Consider the following 21168-nt stretch of genomic DNA (forward strand, 5'->3'; position numbering starts at 1 on the left):
GGTTCGGGCTGGGCGTGGGCAGGCTCGCTAGCTCCTACCGCCCCCCCCCCAACCCCCCCCCTTCCCTCCTTCCCTCCTTCCGATTCGGGAAGCGCCGCGGGGCGCTGGCTCCTGCGGCACCGCCCTTTTGCTGCCTACGTTTACTCGCTGGTTCCTGCCAGGGCGAGGGTCCTGGCCTTCTTTCCGGCTGGAGGGGGTGGAGGTGTGGGGAGGTGGGTTAGGTTGGCAGGGACGTCTTCCTTTCATTGACCTTTACTGAAGTTCCGGGAGGGCTTTTCTATCCTTTTCCTTTATGGAGCGCCTCTGGGGATTCCGTTTTCCTCTCCATGGAAGAAGTATGGTTGCTTCACAGCCTGGAGCACACCTTCCTTGTGTGCAAAGGGACAAAGTGCAAAGGAGCTCTAGGTAGTGAGTTCATTACTTTCTCCTTACCATTCTGAGAGTCCAGGAGCCGGCTCTGTTTAATCCCCCCTTTCTGTGGGGTTTGCACCAATGCTGCCCAATCAGGGTATGAGAAACTGCAAACCGTAGTATTAATGGGGATCAGGAGAAATAAAAAATACACCCGCACCCCTCTCTCCCTTACTAATCTTAGAAAAATGAGGTTTTGCTATAAATCATGCTTCTTACTTTATGAATCACTTTGAAAATTTTACTTTAAGAATTAAAGCATAGGGGCGTCTGGGTGGCTCAGTCGGTTAAGTCAGACTCCTGGTTTCTGGTCAGGTCATGATCTCACCTCACCATTTGTGAGTTTGAGTCCTCATAGGGCTCTGTGCTAACAGTGCAGAGCCTGCTTTGGATTCTTTCTCTCCCTTTCTGCCCCTCCCCTGTTCGCTTGCTTGCTCTCTCAAAAAAAAAATTTTTTTTAAGAATTAAAACATACTCGGGGCGCCTGGGTGGCACAGTCGGTTAAGCGTCCGACTTCAGCCAGGTCACGATCTCACGGTCCGTGAGTTCGAGCCCCGCGTCGGGCTCTGGGCTGATGGCTCAGAGCCTGGAGCCTGTTTCCGATTCTGTGTCTCCCTCTCTCTCTGCCCCTCCCCCGTTCATGCTCTGTCTCTCTCTGTCCCAAAAAAATAAATAAATAAATAAACGTTGAAAAAAAAAAAAGAATTAAAACATACTTAAAGCACTGCACTGAAGTAATTTCTAACAAAGGCAAGAGTTTTTAAAGCTGCTTAAGCAAGCACAAACTTTCAGTAGACAGTGCATTTTCATTCTCCAGTTTTCTTAATTACCTTCTTGTTTTAGTTTTCAAGAGCCTGGCTGTTGTTTGGATTTGCTCTAGATCAAGAAGTTAAGGTTCCTTTTTATCTGTATGGCCAAACCTTCACTTTAGCTTGTTGGCTTGGAAATAAAGATTCTTTGCTTTTTTCCTCAAAATAGATTTTTGAAGATTCTTTGGGTAATCATATGTGTTGTGGCACTTTTAAAAATAAGTTTAAAAATGTATTTGTAATGTATTGTCTTCCTCAAATACCCTCTTTAATTTACTAACAAAGTCCTTATTTGGAGTAAGTATATATTTTTAAAAACGTAAGGAGTGAGGCATTTCTGTCTTTTCTAGTTATATTAGCCAATAGCTGTCAAGTAAGTAGGGGATGAAGGGTTAGTTTCTCCTCTTAAGGCTTTTCCTCAAAAAAATTGAAGGTTGTTTTACTTTTTGGGGGGTGAGGAGGTGAGTCATTCATCTATCAGTCAACGTCTTAGGTTTTCATTATGTGTGTGGGGGTGGGGTGTGTGTGTGTGTGAATTGTTTGAATCATGTGTTTCTATGATAATGTCCAGGAAAGAAAGGCTGAGTACATTCTGATGATACTGAAAGAGCTTGTTGCTGATAACATTTTTAGTTTCACAATTGCTAGTTAACATCTCCTGGCTATTACCTGTTAGAGTTGTGAGAAATACAATATGTGAGTTTCCTAGATAAAGTCACCATTTGAAGCTTCATGAGTATGGTTACCATCTCTGCAGGTCAAAGCTAATTATGTAAGTTGTGACATATTAGACATTTACTAACAGCACACATGCTAATTTATGTTCTTTTGTAAGTATAATTATTACTTTAAAACTTAACTTTAAACTATCACTTTAAAATGTTTTAACATTACTAAAATCATTTAAATAAAACATTTATTTACCTGGATGTTAAATAAACTGCATTAAGAGACTCTCATTCCTATATTTGAGTCCTTCAAATCTTATTTACTAAAGCTTTATGAATGGTTAGTCAAAAGTCTGTTATCCTCAGATTTGAATAATGTATGGGCTACCTTTAAAGTAACAATCATTGTGGCCCTCCGGGATCAGGTAAATTATTATAATTTTATATAACTACATGAACATAAAACTAAGTAAAAATGTCTATGGCTTGCAACCTTAGTACAACAATAAAATCAAAATAAATCTACAAAACAGAGATAAAACCAACACAGTTCTAATTAACATTAATTTTATTGTGAGAGATGACGTTTTGCCAAAACTAAATTGCCTTTCACAGCATGCTAGTGGTCTGATGGCAGGTATGGGTTCTTTTACCTTCAGCAGGCCTATTAGCTGCCTACCAAGTGATGTCTTAGTTCTCTCACTTCTTTTTTGAGCTATTATAAAGTCTGTCTTAGTGTACCAGCCTCTAATACCTTTTGAAGTGAATGCATCATTTGCAGGTTACATAAGTTTATATTCTTGTTAGCCTTCTAGGAAAATGTTTGATTAAGAGTATTGGTTTTGGTGCAAATCCTGGCTCTGCTGCTTAATAGCCGTATCCTGTTGGGCAAGTTGTTTAGCTTCTCTGACCACAGGCTTTTCATCTGTAAAATGGTGATAGAAATTGTACACACGTCATAGTTTGTGGTGAAGAGTCAATAAAACAGTCCATAAAAACTGCTTAGCACAGCCTGGTACCTACATGTTCCATTATTTGGTATCTGCTTAGTTACGATTCAGACACAGTCCCTGCAACTGCATAGATTACTTGTTTGTGAACTGGTCCTTCAGAGCAGTGCCGTCCAATAGAACTTCATGCAGTGATGGAAATGTTCTGTCTGTGCAGCCCTGGACAGTAGCCACTTCCCACATTTGACTGTTGACCACTTAAAATGTGACTAGTACAACTGAGGAACTGGATTTTTAATTTTTAAAAAATTTTAATTTAAATGTAAGCATCCCTGGTTAGTGATTAACCTATAGATAGCACAGGTCGAGAATATATTTGTACAGAGGTTATATTATTATGTCAAGTTGAAAACAAAATTTTAAATGTCTGAGAGAACTTGTGCATACCCAAGAATTTGTCAGTGGACCATGGTTTTGGAATCCCTTCAGTAATTCTGTGGTGCTTTGAAGCTGTTTCTCTTCTGCTTCTGTTCTCTTAGTTCTGAAAAATGGTTTTTTCCCTCCCAGGAAAATTAACCTTTCAGCATTTTGTTTTTCACAGCCCATCCTGAAGCTCTTGGCAGCTGGAATATTATATAAAGGCAGTTTATCAGGCACATTCACACTTAGGCTTTTAATGAAATCTGCGTATTCCAAGCTGGCATCTCCTACCAAAATTAACATTTACTTCTCCCAAACCACTCACAGATCTGTATGTAATACACTCATTAATGTCCATTTACCTGCAGTTATCTGAGATAATTTTGATAGCGGCTGGCCTCCTCCATCTTAGGGTCTTGAGGAAGGTTTCATTTAAAAAAAAATTTTTTTTTAACGTTTATTCATTTTTTTGAGAGAGAGCAAGCAGGGGAGGGGCAGAGAGAGAGACACACACGAGAATCCGAAGCAGGCTCCAGGCTCCCAGCCAGCAGCACAGAGCCTGATGGGGGGCTCAAACCCATGAACCGTGAGATCATGACCTGAGCCGAAGTCGACCGCCCAGCCGACTGAGCCACCCGGGTGCCCCTAGGAAGGTTTCATTTTAAAGGAAGAAATGCCCTGCAGACAGTAGATACTCATGACATTTTTTTTTTCCCGTGAAATAGTGTATGTTTACAAATGTTTAATATGCATATAAAGTGCATATTCTTTTTACGTCATCATTAGTGGTTTGAAGTAAACACTGAGCTGTCTATGTATGTGTCTCTTTAAATGACTTACTTAATGTTGGTCATTATTTTGCCATTATTCTTTTTGGGTGTTAATCCATCTGCAACTCTCTTCTCTGGTGTTCTGTCGCTCCATAACTTCCAAGTAGTAAACACAAATAGAAACCATCTGATTAAATTAACTGCAGAGCTCCTATTTTCAAGTGACTGTTTTCAGTTGTGGAGATTTAAGAAGAAAACACTGTGTCCCAGGGAAGGGAGGCATTCCAAAAGAAGAGGGTGAGTTCTTTGGAATGTAGGTTACAAGAACAAGAACCTTAGATGGACTTTTAATACTTTTACTTTCCTACTTATGAAGTAAAGAATTGGCATAATTAAACCCATGAATTACTTTGGTGTTGTATGCCACCATACTTACTCCAGGTAAAAACAGGAAAGAGAGAACTTTTCTTCCAATTTATTTTATTTTTGAGAGAGACAGAGAGACACAGTGTGAGTGGAGGAGGGGCAGAGAGAAAGTGAGACACAGAATCCAAAGCAGGCTTCAGGCTCTGAGCTGTCAGCACAGAGCCCAACGAGGGGCTCAAACTCATAAACCGTGAGATCATGACCTGAGGTGAAGTCGGACACCCAACCGACTGAGCCGCCCAGGCACCCCAGGAAAGAATGACTTTTTAAATAAATTTTGTAATGAAGTTTTATGGCAAGGTCATTATGTTCAAAGGAAGAAGTAAAAATGGTGAAATGCGGTTTTTCATTTAAACCAGTAGGAGTTATTTCGTTTTGGCAATTACATAATGCTGTCTTAAATTTTTTTTTCCTCCTAAATCACTTTCAGGTTTGAATTTACACATAAAAAACAATCTGGTGGTGCAGGCCAGTTTGGAAAAGTGATAGGTGTACTGGAGCCTCTGGACCCAGAGAACTACACTAAGTTGGAATTTTCAGATGAAACATTTGGGGCAAACATTCCAAAGCAGTTTGTGCCTGCAGTAGAAAAGGTAAAAACAAAAACAACTTTCTTACATTTTTTTCAACAAGCTTATTAATAAAGGTATGAAATCATATATTTTTTAAAAGTTTTATTTATGTAATCTCTGCACCCACCGTGGGGCTTGAACTCACAACCCCGAGATCAAGAGTTGCATTCTCTTCAGACTGAGCCAGCCAGGCACCCCTCAAATCATATTTCTATCACATTGTCTCCCATAGTTCATTTTAGTTACAGTCCTGCTTCTTTATCTGATTGTTAAGCTTTCCATCTGATTTAGAATCTTCAATTCATTAAGTTCAAGAGCTATAAATATAGCTATGACAATGTGGGGGAAGTCATTGTTTCTTAATCATAGTTATTTCTTTTGATAAATTGAACCTACCTCATTAATTGTAATCAATAATTAAGATTCCCAACATCTCAGTTCTCCTGTCATCTCTGCTACTTATTAATGTCATCTTTGGTAAATCATGGTGTTCAGAGGCAGTTTCTTCAACTGAGAGTAAATAAAATACTTAAACCTCAATCCCTCACAAACTTAAGGACCAGATAATACTCTATGACATCTCTTTGTAAATTGCCAAGTGCTTTGCACATACAAGGGGTTAGTGCTTTGTTGGCTTACCAGGTCACAGGCTTTAAGACTGTTGTAAACCTTCAGCAACTGTCTGTTCTCATAGATTGAGATTTTTAGGTTTTCATTTACCCTTTTAACTTAGAAATATTTACTAATAGATTTTAATTTTGGCTTTAGTGGAGGAAGCATTTTTTGGGGGGATTAGTGTATTTCATTCATTATACTTAATTTCAAGACAATATTTCGTCAATCTCATACTTTTAAGTTGTCTTCTATTCTCCAAGATAAATGTAGGTGAAGGAGAGCTTATATTTTTTCAACATACAGAGTGTACAGTCTTGCAGTGTCGTAAATACATTGTATTGCATGTGCAGCCATGTGATTGTTTGCCAAGAAAAACTAACTTGAATTGGGGGAGCTCTACAAATATTTAAGTGAAATGACTGAAAAAGAATTGCAAGCTTATCAAATTATACCTTTAAAATATGTTTAGTTTATTATTTATCAGTCATACCTCAATGAGGCTGTTTATTTTAAAAAAAAGAACTGCATTAGGAAAAATAAAATTACTTTTGAATTCTGGTTCTTACTGACGTATATAATGCTAAAGCTATAATGTATGATCTGCCAATGAGGCGCAACAGGGATGGGTGTATGGTCGGAGCTCAGGTCATAGCTGTTGAGCCAATGCCAGTTTTGATGGAGGTACTCTTACTTGCCTTTCCTCTGTTTCCTCCTTTTAAGATTAAGAGCAGGCTGTCTGTATAATGGGTTATGACAGGTATGCAATTCCTGAAGATGGTAAGGGTTAGCACCCAGCATCATTTTTAAAACAGCTCACACCTTTAAATGATCTGCTTTTCCAAGGTATTGTTCATCTAGATGCCACAGTGATAAAACTTAGTTAAGGTGTTGAACTTTTTAAAACTTTTCTTTTTTTCTTGAGGGATGAAATGTAGTATTCATAAAAATGCTTAACTTCTAAACAATAAAATGTTTGGGTATTCTTGGTAATTCATCTGCAAGTGAAATCCATTCACTCCAGAGGTTGTGTTCATTCATTAACAGGGGTTTTTGGATGCCTGTGAGAAAGGCCCCCTTTCTGGTCACAAGCTCTCTGGGCTCCGGTTTGTTCTGCAAGATGGGGCACATCACATGGTTGATTCCAATGAAATCTCTTTCATCCGCGCAGGAGAAGGTGCTCTCAAACAAGGTATTCTGAGTCCTGGCACTTGTTCCAACACTGTGTCTGTTTTCCCTGATAGACCATCAGAGCCTCAGAGGGCAGCCCTGCCTTGTTTCAGTCTTGTCCCCCCAGAGCACTAGGCAACCCACCAGGGAACATGGCAGGTTCTGGGCATATATTTATAGAATCGAAGTGAGGACAGGTTGCTGTGTTCTCTTTCTTACAAAATTAAAAGCCTACCTTGTTCTCATAAATTATCTAGTAATTTTTGTCTGCTTAAAATTTATAGATAATCTGTAAGTTCTGTTTTTAATAGGGAAAATAGAAATGATCAGAATTCTAAGAAATATTTTATAGAAACATTACAGTCATGCTATTTTTAGTGACTTATTTAAATGTCAGGAATTCCATAATTTATAAGTAATTTTCTTATGTATGATATTGTAAGCTTTTAGGTATTTTGAGGATGGCAAAGTATTTTGAAAGAACTCGGTAAACTTTATTTACAGTGCAGACCTTGTGCAAAACTGCTAACATTGTGACCCTTTCTCGCACAGAATAAAGGTGTATTAAAACCCTGATGAACCAGAAACCTAAACAATGGCAAATATATCTGATCCATTGCTTTTTTTTTTTCATGTTTGTTTATTTTTGAGAGAGAGAGAGTGCAAGCGGGTAAGGGGTAGAGAGAGAGGGAGATTCAGAATTGGAAGCAGGCTCCAGGCTCTGAGCACTCAGCATAGCGCCTGACACGGGGCTCGAACTCACAAACCATGAGATCATGACCTAAACCAAAGTCAGACACTCAACTGACTGAGCCACCCAGGCGCCCCTGATCCATTGCTTTTAAAAGAGAAAAACGGGGCGCCTGGGTGGCGCAGTCGGTTAAGCGTCCGACTTCAGCCAGGTCACGATCTCGCAGTCCGTGAGTTCGAGCCCCGCATCAGGCTCTGGGCTGATGGCTCGGAGCCTGGAGCCTGTTTCCGATTCTGTGTCTCCCTCTCTCTCTGCCCCTCCCCCGTTCATGCTCTGTCTCTCTCTGTCCCAAAAATAAATAAACGTTGAAAAAAAAAATTAAAAAAAAAAAAATAAAAGAGAAAAGCAAGTAACACAGCAATTTCACATCAGGGTTATTCAACAAAGGAACTTGAAACTTGTATCTTGAACCCAGAAAGTTTATTCTCTTTGTCATCTCTTCTGTATTCATTATTAATAATGTCCATAAGTGTCTTAACACAGGGCAATTATATTATGATTCACAAAACATCTCAGAAATATTTTTATCAAAGAGTATCAAAATGGACAGTGGAAAATCAGGTAAATCATAGCACATTTTTTAAGCATTCTATAAATCACAGTTTTATTGATTCTGTATGAATTTTGGAGTTCGATTTCATGTTGTTCTTCCATTTGCATCTATGATCAGGTGTGGGGCATTGGTTGGAGAAGGTCGCTCATTTCTTGACCAGGCTCTAATTCCTTATATTACTTAAACCAGTGGAAGCCATTCATAATTTGTGTTTTAGTTTTTCACTTGTGAATAGGAGAGAAAATCCTTCATTTTCTTTATTAAAAAATGCAGTCAAAATCTGTGGTTTGGAAATCTTGTCATAATCTAAAGATTGTGTTGATAGGAAAATGGGAAATTAAGTCACAAAGAAAATAAGATTTTGTTAGGCATGATTCACATTAAAACACCTATCTCTTCCCCTCTAGGATGTTTATCACTTTAATATATATTAAGATAGAAAAATTAGTTATAATCACTTTACTTTTTTCAGCTTTGTTGCAGTATAACTGACAAAATTGTAAGACATTTTAAGTGTACACATGATGATTTGATATACATATATATTGTGATACATTCTACAACTACAGTTAAGTTAGAAATCACCAATTGTTCTATGCTGGTTCTTGACTGGAAATTGGTAGCTTTCCTGAAGATAGAATTTACCCAAAGCCAGATAATTGGTATGGTTGTCAGTTAACAACTAGCCTTATCATCTTTTTTAATTGCTCCTGTATGAAATATAATTAAATGTAGATATATATGCCCATTATATACACATACATATCCATGAAAACAGTCTGTATGTGAATATTAACTAAACAGTTGAATATGTGCCATTTGCTTTTTTAATTATTTAAGTGTGATTAACTGCTGGTGGGTGTGCACTAGATGGTAATTGGGAATTTTGTTTTTTGCCAGGTAAACGTGTAAATAAGCAGGATACTGGCATGAAAATTAATTACTTTGCTGTTTCCCCATCTGTTACTTAATCACCCATGACTAAAATACAAAAGTGTATGAGGGTAAAAGGAAGTTCTTAGTTCAGTAAGAAAATCAACTTTTCATTCATATTCCTCTGTTGAATGCCATATGAGAGTTTGGGGGTGAAAACGTTAATAAATGAGCCCCGTATCAGGGTAGCTGAGGCTTATGAGCTATTCTCTATTATCAAAATTGGAAGAAAAATAATTCAAATTCTCAGGTATGTTTTCATTAAAAAAAATGAAAATTGGAACTGTGTTGAGTCACAGTTTAAACTTTGTCCCGGAGATTAATCAGTGATGTAACTAAAACTGAAATATAAAATTGGAGGTTCTGCTTGGCCACAGGTGTGACCATTGCCATCATTTTCTGTGGCCAGGTTTTAGAAAAAGAACTATGCTTGGTCTCCCCAGAAACATCACACTTGTGGCAATCTACAAGAGAAATAAAAGCCTGGAAATAAGGGTTAGCTCATTTAACTTGACAGTCCCCTTTCTTTGATCTCCTGCCCCATTATTTGATGGGCTTTGAGTTTAAATCCCAGCTCTGCTCCACATTTACTGTGTGGAGATGTGCAAGTCATTGGAACTTCCCCCAGGCTGCTTGGAGATAGTAATTCCACAGTATTAAACGAAAGAATGTAAAATTAAATATAAGAATGTATTTGAAAACACTTGAGCATGCAGACTTGGGCAGTGAATGCTAATCACTCTTTCCTTCATGTTACCTTTGACTTAGTACTGTGACATGCCACCCATTCCCCAGCTTCTTGCCTCAAGTGGTCATAATAACATGTATCGATCACTTATGTGCTATGTATTATGCTGAGCATATCTTAATGTTCACAATGACCTTACAGTTGAGAAAACCTGGGACTCAGAGCAGTTAATTGAATGGCTCAAGGTTACATGATAGTGGCAGAGCTGAGAGTTAAATCCCAGGCAAAAGTCCTAGCCTTTGACTACCGCCTCATATGGCTTCTTCAGAATCTGGCCTGGTGTTATCAGTGTTATTCCTGGTGGGCTGAAATAAAAATAATATCCTGGTGTTATTCCTGGTGGGCTGAAATAAAAATAATATCCCCCCTGCCCACCACTTCAGGCTTAAAAGTTCCCATGCTGATACTGGTGTCTTTACTTGTTATTGTAAAAAGCCGTAGACCACATACATGGATCTGCTTGAAGAAAAAAATGCTTTTAGGAGTTGGATGCCATGTGGCTATTGAATATAGCAGGGTGAATTAGCTCCGGAGTGTTGTCACAGGGGGTTAGAAGAAGGCGTGAGTAAGGACAAGATTCTTTGGAAGTGAGTCAGCCGGTGAATTGAGGGAGGAAGAAGGGTGTAAAAGGAAAAAAGCAGGATGTGAGAATATGAAACTGAGAACTGGACAGGACATCCTCAACAATTAAGTATGGGCACTGTGTACTTAGCCCTTCCTTCCCTTTAAAACTGACCCTTTCACAATCTAGCTCTTATGTTACTCACCTATGGAAAATACTAGATAGTGTGTACTAAATCTTGTCTGCACACATCTTCCTGGGTGCCTTTTTCTGCATTAATTGCATTTATTTAGAGCCAAGGAAGCTCTGCTGTTGTGAGAACCCAAGACGTCATGAGAAATAGAGCTGTTTCTACTGCATAGAATTGTTAATCTGCTGTTTTAGATGTCTGTATAGGGTTCTCCGAGGCTTAGATGATGGAGCTTAGGAGTCTGCAAAGTTCAGTTATTTCTCTTTTTTAGAACAAAATTCACTAATTAGGACTAATTAGTCAAAGGTAGGTCTGAGCTTTGATTTGAATTAGAAAATATTTCAAAGAGATCCAAGTATATTAAATTGCCTTCCTTATAGTTATTGCACTTAAGCTAAGAGTGTCTTTAGGAGAAGTGCTTTAATTAATATACAAGAATGATTGCTAATTAATTATAAACAAATTAATGCTGGGAAAACTATGATTATCTTAAAATATTTTGACATCTTTTCTGTGTTTTGCTTAAAGTTTTTATTTAGAGATAATTCATCCAGTCTAAGGCTGAAGTAATACTCCATACTATCATAACATTAAATTTAAATATGAATGTTTGAAATTTTATTCTATTCTCTTCACATTGTTACAGTTAAGCCTCAGTCAGCATTTGTCACAGTAAGAGGTATTCTGGTTACATATTAAGGGGGATAAAAAAGCAGCCTGGACACACACATTGGACATACACATTTTAATGCTTCAATGTCTCTTAGCATCTAGGGTCTTTATTTTGCAGGTGAAGAAACTTGAGGCCTGGTTTCTTATTAGGGGCAGGGCAGAAACTTATGAGGGGCATATAACTTATTAGGGGCATATAACTTATTAGGGGCAGGGCAGAAACTAGAACCCTGGTCTTCTGATTCTCAATAACATGTTGAAATTGTTTAGAAAAGGAAAGACAGATCTCAGGTGTGACTTGATAATTTTCTCCAAATATATGATAAAAGTTATTTGATGATAAAAATAATCATCTTCTAGGGACCAACCATAAAGAATCAGTTTATCTGGTCAAAGACTTAACAGTTAGTTGTCTTTATTCCTGAAAGTATTCAGAGGGAGAAAATAAGTAACCCTCAACTGGATAGTTTAGATGGTAAAGGACTTGATTGAATGTGTGTGAAGCCCTCTTTTATATTACTCTCTGCAGCTTAGTAATGTTTAAGGATTAAAATAAAGTAATAGAAATATTAGTACTATAATTATGTATTATCTTATTGGAATTTCTGTTTAGGAGAGGGACTATTACTGCTACTAGAAAAAAGTCCAGGTCAAATATTTTAACCTCGTCACTCATGTGTATACCTTTGGGGGACACCCTCTATTTCCTTTTTGTATATCTAGTGGAAAAGAGTTACCATTTGTCTAAAGATTAATAAATTAATTTGTAAATTTTTTTTAATCCAGCTTTGGCAAATGCAACATTATGTATTCTTGAACCTATTATGTCTGTGGAAGTCATAGCCCCAAATGAATTTCAGGGACCAGTGATTGCGGGAATTAACAAGCGCCATGGGGTAATCACAGGACAAGATGGGATTGAGGACTATTTCACGCTGTATGCAGAGGTAAGTACTATTGGTCACTGACAATCTTGCTTTTAGTAACCACAGAAGGAAATTACAGTTTGTTTTTGGACAGTGTAGAGCAACTTGACACATTATCCTGGTTACTTGAGTGTTGTACTTGTGGCTTAGATATGTGTGGCAATTTTTATAATTTGCTATTAGAGCAACTCTTAAGTTGCTAAGCTAAAAATAAGATTTATGTGTGCCTTTATGAATATGTCATTTTCTTACATAGTTATCTGTCTTTCTCATTATAAGCTTTATTTGTATAGCTGTTTTATCATTTTCTCCCTGATTTGCTGGGATCATATTGAAGTCCATTGCCTGCATATCACATTACATAAGGCCGCCTAGAAGACACTACTATCAGCATATTGAGGTGTCTAGAGGGAAGCTGTATTGACGTTTTCATGGGAGAAACACTTCTCACTGCTTGAGCTGCAGCCAGAGTGTGGAGGTTCTGAGGAGGGAAGGCCGTCAGTAGTGTCCACCCTGTGAAACAGAAAGATTTGGTTTCTAGTTGTGACTGTCAAATGAGTGTGTGTGTGTGTGTGTGTGTGTGTGTGTGTGTGTGTGTGTGTGTGTTATTTATTTTGAGACAGGGCGGGAGGGAGAAAGAGGAAGAGAGGGAGTACGCCTGGGCTGGGGAGGGGCAGGGAGAGAAGGAGAGAGAGAATCCCAAGCAGGCTCCACGCTGTCAGTGCAGAGCCCTACATGGGACTCTGACCCATAAACCATGAGATCATGACCTGAGCCAAAATCAAGAGTTATTTGCTTAACTGACTGAGCCACCCAGGCACCCCTCAAATGAAATTATTTTTAAATAAGGCTTTTACTTGCAGTAAAACAAAAATAGATTTCTCTTTTAATTCTTTTAAATCAAGAGTGGTTAGTAGAAACCCAAGTCTAAAGGAATTACAAGTCTTTTCTAAAATATTTTTCAATAAACAATACTAAAATATCTACTGTGTTTGTTTTCAGGTCCCTCTAAATGATATGTTTGGTTATTCCACTGAACTTAGGTCATGCACAGAGGTAAGCAGGTGTTTAAACTTTACTTTAGTGTTCTTTAAGAAACCACCCTACACAGCACTCAAATATGTGAAATCTTGTCTTTGCATGACTTTTCCTTGGTAGTTGTACCACAACAAACAAACAAAATCTCTTTTGTTGTTGTTTTAATTTCTTAGGGAAAGGGAGAATACACAATGGAGTACTGCAGATATCAGCCATGTTCACCGGCCACACAAGAAGACCTCATCAATAAGTATTTAGAAGCTACAGGTCAACTTTCTGTAAAAAAAGGAAAAGCCAAGAACTAACTTCCCTCACTTTAAGCTTACTAGCTGTAACTGAATCTGCAAGATTTAGATACTTTAATGGATTCCAGTGGAAAGAACTCACGCTGAAACAAATTTTAGAAGCCCTTCCTATTATATTCAGGAACTTCTATTATATTCAAAGACAATTCTATGTATATCTCAACTCTGTTGATTGGTTTTATAGTTCATTGAAACACCTCAAATAAAATATGATTATTACTGAAATATATTTAATATTTAAGGGAAGAGACTGATTTCAGTTATACTTCTAAACTTAGAACGGTATGTCAACTTCCTTTCTGGATTTTTTGTCCTAAGAATTTTCAGCATCTAGAAGAGCTAAAACAGACAGTACAAAGAACAGGCCTGTACAATCCATCTAGACCTTATAATAATGAACAACCTTGTTAACAGTTTGTTCATCAAGTAATTATTTTGTCATATTTGCTTTATCTGTTTATATCTCATACCTTTATATTTAAAATTTTTTAAATTATCGTTTTGCTCTGAACAATAATTTGAAAGTGAATTGCATGTATCATGACACTTCTTGGGGTGTCCTCTTTTAATGAGCAGGCTTTTTTGTGGAAGGCAGCTGTGCTCACCACTGTACCACCAACGCACACTTGAACAAACTTTTTTTGTTTAAGAGTAGATTTCATATGTTCTTAATAGAGAACATTTCTCAGATTCTTCATGGGGATATTAAAATGGCTAGTAAATTTCTAGCTGTTTTATATATAGGTGATTGCTTCAACTTGTGGCTTCTGCAAATTTGTAACTGCCTGTTTTTATGTTAGTTTCTTATGGACCTTTGAAATGAAAAGCAGGTGCTTGCATATTTTATTCTTACCTATTTTAATCTCTCCCAAGCTCTGAATAATAAAATATAATTTACATAGTTGCTGCCTTGTCAGTTTCATTCACTTGGTAAATGGTAGTTGAATTGGGGGTCTGTTGGAATTTATCATATATTGTATTCACTGACATGGTGAAAGAACAAATGTTAAGTTTTTGTTTCTAGAATAGGTGGGACTTTCCCAGACAGTTCTACCATGTTGTTTAGAATTACTTCATCCCCAAATCATCTGATGTGACAGACATATCCTGGTCCTTTCCCTTAGTGGATAATAGAGATAAAATAATTATTTTAAATTCCTTTTTATTCTTGACTTATAGGTTTGGCTTTATAACTTAAGGTTTCTAGAAAAAGATTTTTTCAAGTATTGAGCATGTTTTCAAGGCATCTGCTAAATGCTTTAAATGCACTATCTAATTTAGTTTTCACAACCCTATGAAAGTTAGTACTATTACTGTGTCTGTTTTGTAATAGAGGAAGCAAAAGCACAGAGAAGGTAAATAACTCATCTAAAACCACACAGCTTGTTAAATTTTCAAGTTGATAAATAGCTGTATTCATCAAACCAAGTTCATTTTCCCTATGAATATGTGTGTTGCTGTATAGTAGCATCAAGCCTGAATAATACTGTTGCTTTGGCATTTCATCAGCCTCTTGTACTATTAATGATGACTTCGAAAATTGTTCCCGATGAGGAAATACCTTCCTAGAATTTAGCTCAGTTTCTCTGGCTATTGCCATTAGTTAGGAATATCGGAACTGTGATGGATAAATTTTGATGTGTTTTTAACTTGGTAAACATTCTGCTTATAAAGATAGACCGTCAGAAAAGAACCTAGATATTTAATCTAACACCAGCATTTCATAGGCAAAAACACAGGCCTGGCTGATGGGAGTAACAAGAGTGGGATCACGTAGGGACAGATGTAGGAACAGAACCTGCATCTCTTGCCATCTCTTGCTAATTAGTTTGGTTAAAATTGGAAGAGACCACATCCGAACCAAAGTCTGTAGCCAAAAAAAAAAAGAGAATATTCATAAATGAGGGTTTTTATCTATTACTCTAATGAAGGATAATTGTTGGCTAATATTTTTTTAATGTTTTATTTGTTTTTTTGAGAGAGAGTGCAAGCCGGGAGGGGCAGAGAGAGAAGGGGACAGAGGATCCGAAGAGGGCGCTGCAAGAAAGACCGTATTACTTGTGTTGGAGACAAGTAACAGCTCTAGGTAGTCAGTATTGCAGTGATTCCCAACCCACTAATTCTGACTGCACTTTAAAAGTCACATGGGGAGTTTAAGAAGAAACTCCCATTTCCAGCCCCTAGATACTTGGATCCTTTGGATTCAAGATCTAAAGTTTTCCACCTGAGAGGCGCATGGGTGGGTCAGTCAGTCAAGCCTCCAACTTCAGCTCAAGTCATGATCTCATGGCTCAGGGGTTCGAGCCCCGTGTCATGCCCTGTGCTGACAGCTCAGCACCCAACTCTCTCTCTCTCTCTCTCTCTCTTTCTCTGTCTCTCAAAAATAAACATTAAAAGTTAAACAAATCATTAAAAGTTTTCCACTTGATTCGAATATACAGGAAAGTTTAAAGACCAGTATTTCTTGCACCTCCAAGACATGAAATGGAAGATTTGTTTAGATGTGTTGTATTATTCATGTTCTTTTGTATGATGTTAGAGTTTGGGATATAGGTTCTCAGTTTGATAACTTTACCTTTCAAGAAATATGGTCACTTTTCTGCCATTTCTTTCCTCCTTGCTCACTTGTTTAGTTTTAAATCACTAAAATTTTATCAATTCTGAAGTGTTAGACTTTTTCATCTTTAATATTTTTAAAATCCAGATGAGTTTTTAAATTGATGCAAATGGAACTAGACATCCACAAGGTAGTAGTAAATTGTGACATGAAGAAGTATATCCCTTTATAGAAGACACCTATTTGCATTGCTAACACTATAAATTGTTGAATGAGAGCTTTAATTGTTGCTTTTAAAGTGTCTTCAAATAACTAACACTGGAGTGCATCCTTGAAATAGTCTGTTGTATTTACAATTTATTGTGAGCATTCATTCATTCATTTATCCATTCAAATAAGTGCCAGGAAGCAAGTTAGGTGAAAGTATGACTTTGAAAGCTAGGAAAGGTCACAGAACAGGTCATAGAATTTTCTAACCTGAGGGAAACTAGAATAAACTCTTACGTCATGAAGAACTGTCATTCAGGAGCAAATATAGCAACTTCCAACTGACTTTCAGAATGTGTTTCATTTCTAACAATTAATAATCCAGGTAAGAAAAATGAAAGTAGAAGGCAATGGAATGCAGACAAAATCCTGGTATTATTTTGTGTGTCTTAAAATTTTGAAAGTTCTAGAGATAAGGAAAATAAATGTGATGCTGTATATACCTGTTACTGGCTCAGTGACTCGGAAGAATTTAGACTTTTTCTTTTTTTAATTTAAGTTTATTTCTTTTGAGAAAGAGCACAAGTGGGGGAGGGTCAGAGAAGTAGAGACAGAATCCCAAGCAGGCTTTGCAACATCAGTGCAGAGCCTGATACGGGGCTTGAACTAACGAACCGTGAGACCATGACCTGAGCTGAGATCAAGAGTCGGACCCTTAACCAACTTGCACCATCCAGGTGCCCTGGAAGAATTTAGACTCTTAATGAAAAGAAGACTTAGGGATTTTAAGAGTTTTTCATTTTATGTCAAGGCAGATGAAGTAATTTTTCTCTGCAGTTAGCTGACAAAATCAATACTAGTAAAATTTGGTCAGCAATTTAAGATGTTCTAGTAGTGATATTAGGAATATTTAGTTGGTTTAAATTTTGGATGTTTTATAAATTTAGACAATTAGTTGTGTTTGTGTGTTGTCTGTGTGGAATTCCTCTTCATAATCTGTTATACTGAAATCTGTAAAAGGGTTAATATCTGATTGAATAATGGTCATATTTGTGAGCTTAATCTCACTAATGTAAAAAATGCTTTTATGAGGAAGAGGACTTTGAGATAAGGGAGACTAGAAAGCTGAAAGCCCTTTCTGGCCCTTAATGTGATACTAAAAAGTTGATTAAAGATCACAGGACATTGAATATGCTAGTACTATAATGCTCTCCAGACCTTTTTTGAAGATTACTTAGGGAACTTCAGGTAGAGGTTTTGGTTTTGACTTGGTCTTGTCATGATTTAATCGTTGTAGACTGACATTTTATTTTATTTTTTTTAATTCTTTTTAACGTTTATTGATTTTTGAGACAGAGACAGAGCATGAACAGGGGTGGATCAGAGAGACAGAGGGAGACACAGAATCGGAAACAGGCTCCAGGCTCCGAGCCATCAGCCCAGAGCCTGACGCGGGGCTCAAGCTCACGGACCGCGAGATCGTGACCTGGCTGAAGTCGGACGCTTAACCTACTGCGCCACCCAGGCGCCCCTAGACTGGTATTTTAGAAAAGGTCTTTTCTTTGCATTATTATATAGGTGGGAGATCTGGTGTTTCATTTAAATGATTGTTTCCTGTGCTTCAGAATACTTAATGGTTCTTTAAATCAGGCAGATTTTGGGAAGGTGAATACAAAGGATTGGGGTTTAAATAAAAAAACATATAAACTAGATCTAAAAAGTAAAAATATATAAACTAGATCTAAAAAGTAACCGTATCATCCTAGTTTTTATTTTGTAATAGTCCATGTCTATAAAATTTTTTGCTTCAGTATAAACTCTTCTAATTTTCTAACAGTGTAGACTTAAAAGTAATATTTTGGTATATTTTAAAGCTGATGCCTCTTAGTTACTGGCCAAGGAACCTGGCTAACAAGTTTTGAGACTGATATAAGCATTCCATTAAATGGCCAAGGGCAGGCCACCCCACAATGTCCCGCTTTGGTATATTGATTGTTTTGAATAAAAGTTGCTTAAGAGACTAGGCACAAGGACACTTGGACCACACCATCTATGCCCCTGAAAGCAGGAAATAAATCATGCAAAAAGGCACCCTCTCTATAACACAAGGTAAAGACACAGCCTATCACCAGAGATAGGAAATTTAGAGCCAAAGCCAAGAAAGTTATACAAACAACCCTTGTTACTTGTTACTAATTTACTACCCCAGCCCAAATTCAGGTTAGAATTCTTTACTAACTGAAGCTCCCAAAGTTTTCTTTATCCTGTTAATTCCTCACAGATTGTCTATAAAGTAAAAAAAAAAAACAAAAACAAACCTGCCCATTTTTTAGGTCTCAGTTGCATTATTGGGCCTCTCTGCACATGTAAAAAAACCTTTTTTTCCCCCTCTTGTTAATCTGTCTCATACCAATTAAATTCTTAGACTAGCTGGAAGAACCTTGATGGATAGAATAAAATTTAAATTCCTCCCCTACAGTTGGCATATTTGGCAGGATCAACTTCCACTGGAGAATTGCTGTGAAGATTCTGCAGTTTTGAAATATTGGGACATCTGATCTACAACCAGCAGAAGGTAAGATTTTTTACCATGTTAGCCTCCCAGAATCTGCAGAATCTAGTGGAGTGAGAGTAATGAGAATCTTTTTTTTTTCCCTTAGATTATCAGGAAAAAATAATGTGGAACTAAGTCATTGGGCTTAGCAAGTCTTGGTAAAAATGTGGGTGAGTACATCTCCTCCCAGAGATGGTCTTGGTTTTCCTTTGTCTCTTTTGTGTCTTTTGTGTCATTTGTTATGAAAACAAATCATAGGGCAGAAAGCAGGCATAGGTTCTAGAAGCCTGCTGTTTGAGCCAACCTCACAGAATGATGAATTAATGGTTCTTATCAGACTGCTGTCTGTTTAGATAAACTTTGCTGTGGGTTAATGTGCACATGAGGGAAAGGCTGTTGCCAGAGGAAATCTTGGAAGCCAAAGCTTCAAAATGGGTGGGCAAAATGGGTTGAGCACTTAAAAGCTGTTAGAGTGCTCACCACCGAACTCAGGGACTCCCCTATGTTAGGAAAGTTGGTCACAGAACAGGTTAGATTGACAGTAAGTCATCTGCCAAACACCACACAATCCACAACCGCACGGCACATCCCTCCTGGGTATTTGGCTCTGAGAGACCCAACACTAAGCTAAAGCTTAGAAAGACCAGACGAGATTTTTCCTTTTATCCTGTCATATGTCCTAAGAGCTTGACTTTGTGGTCAGTAAGAATATTCTCTCTGGTCTTCGCTGCCTGGGTGGTACTTACTTGGGGGCACCTTGGTGGCCAAATAGACCTGGGTTCTGATATGTGCAGTTACAAGCAGCACTTTGTACTTTTTATAAGAACTTTGGCTGTGCCAGTTCTCAAGGGGAGTTTCTCATAAAACGTCCTGGTCCATAAGGTCCTGAGCCTTTGTCGTCTTGTCCTTCGTTGCTTGTTAGTGTTGGAAAATTCCATTGTAGTTGTGCCTGCCTGGTGTCACAGATTAGCAGATCTATTCATTTTTGTGGGAGACCGGCAACACCATTTTCACTACAGCATCCTTACTGCCTGTGCAACAAAGTCCTTTGCTTAATTAGATAATTTTGGGGAGTAAACTTTTGTATGACAGGGGTTGCATCATCTATGCCCTGTCTAGGGACACATCTTGCACCTTTGATTAAGCCATAAAAGGTCTTATTGTTTTGAGTTGCTACTGAAATTAATAAGATGCTACTTGTCAGTGTCCAGAAGAGAGATCCTTTGAATTGGCTGAATTTGAAAGAAAAAAATTATTTATGGAGAGTTCTTGATTATCTGATTAGTGTAATGACTAACCTGAGGGACTCCCTGGATGAAACGAAAAAAAAAAATTAGACTTAAGACATTAATGTCCAGGGGCACCTGGGTGACTCGGTTGAGTGTCCAACTTCAGCTCAGGTCATGAGCCCCCAGTTCACCAGTTCAGGCCCCGCATCGGGCTCAGTGCTGACAGCTCAGACCCTGGAGCATGCTTTGGATTCTGGGTCTCTCTCTCTCTCTGCACCACCTCCCACCTTACTTGTGTATTCTCTCTCTCTCTCTCTCTCTCTCCCCAACCTCTCTCTCTCAAAAAAAAAAAAAAAAGACATTAATGTCCAAATCCAACATAAATTCCCTTTTTTAAAATCCAGCCCCATCTGCCTGTGTTAACTTTCCCTAGAAGATTTACAGAGAACACTCTGGTCTAATCTCTAGTTTTAAAGTAGACAGGCTACTCAGGCTAGTCGTGCAAACGCTGAAAGCTAGAAAGGGAATTCAGCAGAAGCACCTGGGACAGGCCATAGGGCTCGCTTTGCTGCAATCAGGCTCTTTCAGCTTTAGGCATTTCTGCGCAGTGACCTTCACAGATGTATCCTAGACCCTGCCATTATAAAAACTGCATGTCTCCTGAACAGCAGCAGATCCTGTGAGTTAAAAAGCCTTTTTTCCTCCACTTTCAGAAGATCCTACCAAATTCAGAGAAGAATTAGATTAATGGTTATTTACAACCCCACTCACAGAGACCTTGACTGGCTTCTAAGGTGAGTTCTACCACCCCATGATTATACTATGGTTATTAGTCCAGGCAGGCCCCTGGAGAAACCCTCCCTTCAGAGAGGAAACAGAAGACCAAAATTTCTCATGGCCCTCCTACGAATGAATTGGGGAAGACCAATTTTCAGGCACTAATAGAAGCCAAGGTTAAATTCTATACTCAGAAAAAAGGCTTTTGTTAAAATGCTTGATACAGATTTTACAAAGGCATAATAAATCTTTTGATTCCCTTTTTAGTTGAAAATCTTCCTGCTATAAAAAACTAAAACTTTAATTAAAAAGGCAGATCAGGGTGCCTGGGTGGCTCAGTCGGTTAAGCGTCTGACTC

The 21168-nt window shown here is 37.9% G+C and overlaps 1 protein-coding gene across 1 annotated transcript in view; it reads left to right on the forward strand.

The window, feature by feature from the left end:
* Positions 1-14390, forward strand: part of GFM1 (G elongation factor mitochondrial 1) — a 46417-nt gene extending 32027 nt beyond the window's left edge. Inside the window, exons 14-18 of the mRNA XM_030329220.1 lie at positions 4885-5047; positions 6686-6830; positions 12004-12164; positions 13146-13199; positions 13355-14390. Coding sequence (XP_030185080.1) covers positions 4885-5047; positions 6686-6830; positions 12004-12164; positions 13146-13199; positions 13355-13486 — 655 coding nt within the window. The 3' untranslated portion in view covers positions 13487-14390. The remainder of the gene's footprint in view (positions 1-4884; positions 5048-6685; positions 6831-12003; positions 12165-13145; positions 13200-13354) is intronic.
* The last annotated feature ends 6778 nt before the right edge of the window (positions 14391-21168 follow it).

The sequence above is a fragment of the Lynx canadensis genome, chromosome C2, assembly GCF_007474595.2.
Source record: "Lynx canadensis isolate LIC74 chromosome C2, mLynCan4.pri.v2, whole genome shotgun sequence".
Taxonomy (NCBI): domain Eukaryota; kingdom Metazoa; phylum Chordata; class Mammalia; order Carnivora; family Felidae; genus Lynx; species Lynx canadensis.